This window comes from Nerophis ophidion, linkage group LG17, assembly GCF_033978795.1.
Source record: "Nerophis ophidion isolate RoL-2023_Sa linkage group LG17, RoL_Noph_v1.0, whole genome shotgun sequence".
Lineage (NCBI taxonomy): Eukaryota > Metazoa > Chordata > Actinopteri > Syngnathiformes > Syngnathidae > Nerophis > Nerophis ophidion.
This window is the reverse complement of record NC_084627.1, coordinates 45,079,002-45,086,653: the sequence shown is the minus strand read 5'-3', so window position 1 is coordinate 45,086,653 and position 7,652 is coordinate 45,079,002. Positions and strand designations below refer to the sequence as shown.

General features: G+C 41.2%; 1 protein-coding gene across 1 annotated transcript in view; it reads left to right on the top strand.

The window, feature by feature from the left end:
• Positions 1-558: 558 nt before the first annotated feature.
• The window catches only part of LOC133536481 (bile salt-activated lipase-like), a 17,820-nt gene continuing 10,726 nt past the window's right edge, over positions 559-7,652 (top strand). Inside the window, exons 1-5 of the mRNA XM_061877042.1 lie at positions 559-713; positions 4,629-4,776; positions 6,388-6,507; positions 6,590-6,787; positions 6,877-7,007. Coding sequence (XP_061733026.1) covers positions 648-713; positions 4,629-4,776; positions 6,388-6,507; positions 6,590-6,787; positions 6,877-7,007 — 663 coding nt within the window. The 5' untranslated portion in view covers positions 559-647. The remainder of the gene's footprint in view (positions 714-4,628; positions 4,777-6,387; positions 6,508-6,589; positions 6,788-6,876; positions 7,008-7,652) is intronic.

Genomic DNA, 7,652 nt, shown 5'->3' with positions numbered 1-7,652 from the left:
GCCAGCGGGCGACTCATCTGGTCCTTACGGGCACCGCGTTGGTGACCCCTGGATTACAGTGTCCACCCTGAGATGGGTAGGTTGTGAGTTCAAACCCCGGCCGAGTCATACCAAAGACTATAAAAATGGGACCCGTTACCTCCCTGCTTGGCACTCAGCATCAAGGGTTGGAATTGGGGGTTAAATCACCATAAATGATTCCTGGGCGCAGCCACCGCTGCTGCTCACTGCTCCCTCACCTCCCAAGGGGTGATCAAGGGTCATGGGTCAAATGCAGAGAATAATTTTGCCCCACCTCATGTGTGTGTGTGTGACAATATTTGGTACTTTACTTTTTAACTTAATTAATCTTAAATGAGATGTTTTTGTATTGGTTTTAGAAGGAGTCTGCAGGTAATCTCATGCAATAAGTATGAGGCTTCAATTGCATGGAAATGTTTTAAATAACATTTTACTTTTATTTGTTTATCTTTTTTTTTTTTTTGTCCGAACAGGTATGATGAGGTTACAGCAGGTCAGAACACCAGAGGTACTGTAAGTATGACGAGTTATGCAACTGTGAGAAATGTTTCCATAGGTGCACTATAGGGGAGGTGTCCACTCCTATAAAAGTCCAGTTGGTAATCAGACTGATTGTCCGTGTGGTCATGATGGCGAAGCTGAGTATCTTGGTTGCCATTGCCGTGCTCCTGGAGACGGTGTCTGCTGCCTCTGTAAGTTACACTTTTATTATGTACCTTAGAACAGACCTGGGCAAGTTAAGGCCCGGGGGCCACTAGTGGCCCATTAAGCTTTTTCAATTTGGCCCGCCGGACAGTCCCAAATATATTTTTTTAGACCTTTAAGCTGGAAAGTGTAGCTGCCATTATGATGTGCAGTGATGTTTTCTAATGACCGTAAGTCTTGAACTATACAAAGTAATTCAATGGTTAGAATCTGCGCTTTTGCATGATATACTAGTTACTATGGTCATCTAGTTAGTTACTATGGTAATCTAATTAGTTACTATAGTACAAACCCCGTTTGTTCGGAAATTGTGTTAGATGTAAATATAAACGAAATACAATGATTTGCAAATCCTTTTCAACCCATATTCAGTTGAATGCACTACAAAGACAAGATATTTGATGTTCAAACTCATAAACTTGTTTTTTGTTTTGCAAATAATAATTAACTTAGAATTTCATGGCTGCAACACATGCCAAAGTAGTTGGGAAAGGGCATGTTCACCACTGTGTTTCATCACCTTTTAACAACACTCAATAAACCTTTGGGAATTGATTGATTGATTGATTGATTGATTGATTGATTGATACTTTTATTAGTAGATTGCACAGTACAGTACATATTCCGTACAATTGACCACTAAATGGTAACACCCGAATAAGTTTTTCAACTTGTTTAAATCGGGGTCCACGTTAATCAATTCATGGTAAGGGAACTAAGGAGACACATTTTTGAAGCTCTTCAGGTGGAATTCTTTCCAATTCTTGTTTTATGTACAGCTTAAGTTGTTCAACAGTCCGGGGTCTCCGTTGTGGTATTTTAGGCTTCATAATGCCCCACACATTTTCAATGGGAGACAGGTCTGGACTACAGGCAAGCCAGTCTAGTACCCGCACTCTTTTACTATGAAGCCACGCTGTTGTAGCAATTGACTTGGCATTGTCTTGCTGAAATAAGCAGGGGCGTCCATGATAACGTTGCTTGGATGGCAACATATGTAGCTCCAAAACCTGTATGTACCTTTCAGCATGAATGGTGCCTTCACAGATGTGTAAGTTACCCATGCCTTGGGCATTAATACACCCCCATACCATCACACATGCTGGCTTTTCAACTTTGCACCTAGAACAGTCCTGATGGTTCTTTTCCTCTTTGGTCCGGAGGACACGGCGTTCCCCGTTTCCAAAAAACAATTTGAAATGTGGACAGAACACTTTTCCACTTTGCATGAGTCCATCTAAGATGAGCTCGGGCCCAGAGAAGCCGGCGGCGTTTTTGGGTGTCGTTGATAAATGGCTTTGGCTTTGCATAGTAGAGTTTTAACTTGCACTTACAGATGTAGCGACAAACTGTAGTTACTGACAGTGTTTTTTTTAAGTGTTCCTGAGCCCATGTGGTGATATCCTTTACACGCTGATGTCGGTTTTTGATGCAGTACCACCTGAGGGAACGAAGGTCCGTTATATCATCGCTTACGTGCAGTGATTTCTCCAGATTCTCTGAACCTTTTGATGGTATTACGGACCGTAGATGGTGAAATTCCTAAATTTCTTGCAATAGCCCGTTGAGAAATGTTGTTCTTAAACTGTTTGACAATTTTTTATACCAAAACGTTCTATTTTGATATCATCTGACCACATGACATTCTCCCAATCCTCTGCTGTATCATCCATGTATCCATTTTGGTATAAACTCAACTCGTCGTGTTTGGAGGAGGAAGAATACTGAGTTGCATCCCAAGAACACCATACCTACTGTGAAGCATGGGGGTGGAAACATCATGCTTTGGGGCTGTTTTTCTGCTAAGGGGACAGGACCATTGATCCGTGTTAAGGAAAGAATGAATGTGGCCATGTATCGTGAGATTTTGAGCCAAAACTTACTTCCATCAGTCAGAGCTTTGAATGGTTGACCAAATACTTATTTTCCACCATATTTTACAAATAAATGATTTAAAATTCCTACAATGTGAATTTTTTTCACATTCTGTCTCTCACAGTTGAAGTGTACCTATGATGAAAATTACAGACCTCTGTCATCATTTTAAGTGGGAGAACTTGCACAATCGGTGGCTGACTAAATACTTTTTTGCCCCACTGTATCTGTAGACGTAATTCTTAGGTACAGAACTATTAGATGAGTACCTATGTTGTCAGAAATAAAGGGGCACTTTATCTGCTGATGAGACTCTGTAACTTCCATGGCAAGATGGCTACATGACTCTAGTCTTACGTTAAACATTAAGAAAAAACGGCAACAATGTATTTTGTAAACAAATATTAGACGTCATCCTTTCCAAATATAACCGTTAATAAGGAAATAATACAAAACATTAGTGAATATTATTACTTGGGTGTCATTTTAGACCCAACACTTGGCTTAAAAAAACATATCAAACAGATGTGCCAGAGACTTAAGTACAACATTCAAAGACCATCGAATTCTAAATACCACTGCACTAGCGCCACTTAAGCACTTTGTCCAGTGCTGTGGCAACTAGAAGCACACAAGCCTCCACCAGAGGGCAGTGTAGCATCCCCAGATGTAAAACCTCTTTTGCACAATCAACCTTTTCATATAAAGCGATAAAAGAATGGAACGACCTCACAACAAACTCGAAAAGTCCAACAGGTTATTCTTCATTCACTATTGAAGTTAAAAAGTGGCTTTAGAGCAATCAAAGTTGCTCACACGGTCACCAAGGTGGGCACCTTGTTTGACTTATTTATGCGTGAGAACATTTTGTGGTAAGCTGTGAGGTGTGTCTGTTAAAATCATGGTTATTTTTACAAATGATGACAGATGTCAACGAGAACATGTAATGTCCATGTGTTACGATGTAAAGGGTAGGTGTGGTTGTAATTTATAAGTATGTGTCAATGAAAGGGTATTTTATGACTTTGATAAATTTATTGTTATAACTTTAATGCATGTTTAATTTAATCTGCTATTTAGCTATAATCTGGTGCAGAACATATTTGTCTTTGATCTTAATGTCTCTGTGCATTGTCCCTTTAAATCATGGGTGTCAAACTCTGGCCCGTGGGCCAAATTTGGCCCGCCGTGTACTTTCATTTGGCCCTTGAGGCAATATCAAATTAACATTAGAGCTGGCCCGCCGCTTTAACACCACATTCACCGCTAATACTCGTCAACCCTCCCGATTTTCCCAGGAGACTCCTGAAGTTATGTGCCCCACCTGAATTTCTCCCGATTTCCCCCCGGACAACAATGTTGGGGGTGGGCCCTAAAAACACAACCTTTGGCGTTCTCTACAATCTGTCGCCACGTCCGCTTTTACTCCATACAAACAGCGTGCTGGCCCAGTCACATAATATATGCAACTTATACACACAAACAAGTGAATGCAAGGCATACTTGTTCAACAGCCATACAGGTCCCACTGAGGGTGGCAGTAGAAACAACTTTAACACTGTTACAAATATGCGCCACACTGTGAACCCACACCGAACAAGAATTACAAACAATTTGGGAGAACATCCACACCGTAACACAACAGAACAAATACCCAGAACCACTTGCGGCACTAACTCTACAATATACACCAAATATACACCAAACCCCACCGCCGAAAAGAGGCATTCAATTTTAATTTTTTATTTTATTTTTATTTGATATGCCATTGATATTTTTTAATTATTATTATTTGAAACTTGATTTTGCATGTCACTTTAAAGTTATATAAGCCTTACTTGTTCAATATTCAATGCAAAACTTGTTTGGGTCCCTATTAAAAGGTTAATTTGTTCAACCTTGGCCCACGGCTTTGTTCGGTTTTAAAACTTTGGCCCACTCTGTATTTGAGTTCGACACCCCTGCTTTAAATAAAGACCAAACCAAACCATAATATGCTGTGGGCTTGTGGTTATTTGTGTTTCCAGCTGGGTGTGGTCTTCACTGAGGGTGGCATGGTGGAAGGCAAAAACATTCGTCTTGGTTACCGTCACCACATGGATGTCTTCAAGGGAATCCCATTCGCTGACATACCTGGAAGGTTCGAAAAACCCCGGCGTCACCCTGGCTGGGATGGTGAGTTGACTAAAACCCAGGCAATAAAATCCATATTTTTGGATAGGACCTACTGGAAGTGAAAATACATTTGGTCCCTTCCCTCTTCTGGAAAATAATTCTACAAAAGCCAAAACCAGTGAAGTTGGCATTTTGTATAAATGGTAAATAAAAAGAGAATACAATGGTTTGCTAATCCTTTTCAATTTATATTCAATTGAATAGACTGCAAAGACAAGATATTTCATGTTCACACTAAGAAACTTCTTTTTTTTTTGCAAATAATCATTAATTTACAATTTAATGGCAGCAACACATTGCAAGAAAGGCATTTTTACCAGTGTGTTACATGGCCTTTCCTTTTAACAACACTCAGTAAACGTTTGGGAACTGAGGAGACACATTTTTGAAGATTTTCAGGCAAAATTCCTTCACATTCTTGCTTGATGTACAGTTTAAGTTATTCAACAGTCTGGGGTCTCCGTTGTGGTATTTCAGGCTTCATAATGCGCCGCACATTTTCAATGGGAGACAGGTCTGGACTACAGGCAGGCCAGTCTAGTACCTGCACTCTTTTACTATGAAGCCACGTTGTCGTATCATTTTCCAAAAACATTTTGAAATGTGGACTCGTCATGCCACAGAACACTTTTCCACTTTGCATCAGTCCATCCGAGATGAGTTCGGGCCCAGCGAAGCCGGCGGCGTTTCTGGGTGTTGTTGATAAATGGCTTTGACTTTGCATAGTAGAGTTTAACTCGCACTTAGAGATATGGCAACAAACTGTAGTTACTGACGGTGTCTTTCTGAAGTGTTGCTGAGCTCTTGTGGTGATATCCTTTAAACATTGATGTCAGTGTTTGATGCAGTACCGCCTGAGGGATCGAAGGTTACAAACACTGCCACTTACGTGCAGTGATTTCTCCAGATTTTCTGAACTTTTTTTTTGATATTACAGACCGTAGATTATGAAATCCCTACATTCCTTCCAATGGCCGGTTGAGAATTGTTGTTCTTAAACTGTTGGACTATTTGCTCATGCTTTTGTTCACAAAGTGGTGACCCTCGCTCCATCCTTGTTTTCTTGGAAGCTGCTTTTATACCCAATCATGGCACCCACCTGTTCGCATTTAGCCTATTCACCTGTGGGATGTTCCAAATAAGTGTTTGATGAGCATTCCTCAACTTTCTCAGTCTTTTTTTGCCACTTGTGCCAGCTTTTTTTAACCATAACTCAGGCTTCAAATTCGAAGTGAGTTAATATTTGCAAAAAATAACAAAGTTTACCAGTTCAAAAGTTAAGTATCTTGTCTTTGAAGTTTATTTCTATTCTGTTTTTATTTACCATTTAGACAACTTGCCAACTTCACTGGTTTTGGGTTTTGTACAAAATTTTTTGGGGGAGTTTGTCCATGAATGTTAGATCTTCGATTATGCTACTGTCAAGTGTTTGATGGATTCGCATCAAATTATTCTCACAAATTTAGAACCATACAAATATGACTTGGTACGTGAAACAGAACTCTGACCGAAGAGGTCCATGTCGTAAATTATATCCCCTTCAGGTCAAAATACCTCTCAATATTGGTACTTTATTTGAGTAATCAGAACATTGAACGTGTCTGTACTCAGGTGTTCTCAAGGCCACCGAATTCAGGAAGAGGTGTCTTCAGTTGACCCTGTTAATGGATGACACCAGAGGTAGTGAGGATTGTCTCTACCTTAATATCTGGGTTCCTCACGTGCGATCAGGTAAGAACTGAGAGAAGTCCACAAAGCATAATTCATGTTCTAGTCCACTTACTGTATTGTTATTATGATCTTTTGTCCCTAGTGTCCACCAATTTGCCAGTTATGGTGTGGATCTATGGAGGCGGATTCCTAGCTGGAGGATCAATGGGCGCCAACTTCCTGAGCAACTATCTGTACGATGGACAGGAGATTGCAGATAGAGGAAACGTCATAGTGGTGACATTGGGATACCGTGTGGGAGCTCTGGGATTCCTCAGCACTGGAGACTCAAGTTTACCTGGTAGGTTTTTCAGGGCAGCTCCAAGATCAAGCTACAATATTCCTTACAATACTGAATTGTGTTGGAGTGAAACCTTTGTTCTTTGACAGGAAACTACGGTCTATGGGATCAGCAGGCCGCCATCGCCTGGGTCCACAGAAACATCCGCTCATTTGGAGGAAACCCAGACAACCTTACTCTCTTCGGAGAGTCTGCAGGTGGCGCTAGTGTCAACTTCCAGGTAAGATGGTTGTTTGTCCAGCTGTGAAACTGAGTCTAAACTGGTGGATAGCCAGCCAATAGTGGATCACAGACAGCAAGTCCAAGTCCAGAGAGCCCTTGTGGACTGGTTGTGGACAGTCACACTCATTACTCTACAAAATTTAGATAGAGCTGGTCCAGTGTTCCACAACCAGCATATACAGTTTTTAAGGTTGAACTACAGTACAGACTCTTCTCTCCAGAATGTCACGGCCCTCTCCTCAGACCTTCAGGATGGCAGCCATCCATCTTTGTAAACACCGCCATTAACTAACACTAAACTTATTTAACATCATACTTGCCAATCTTGAGACCTCCGATTTCGGGAAGTGGGGGTTGGGGGGTGTGGTCGGGTATTGGGTGAGGGCTGAGTTTGGGGACAGGGCCTAGTTGGGGGCTTGGTTAGGAAGGGAGGAGTATATTTACAGCTATTCATCCATCCATTTCCTACCGCTTATTCCCTTTGGGGTCGCGGAGGAGCTGGTGCCTATCTCAGCTACAACCGGGCGGAAGGCGGCGTGCACCCTGGACAAGTCGCCGCCTCATCGCAGTATGTGTAGAAATCTTTATTTATAATTGAATCACTTGTTTATTTTTCAACCAGTTTTTAGTTTTTTTTATATAT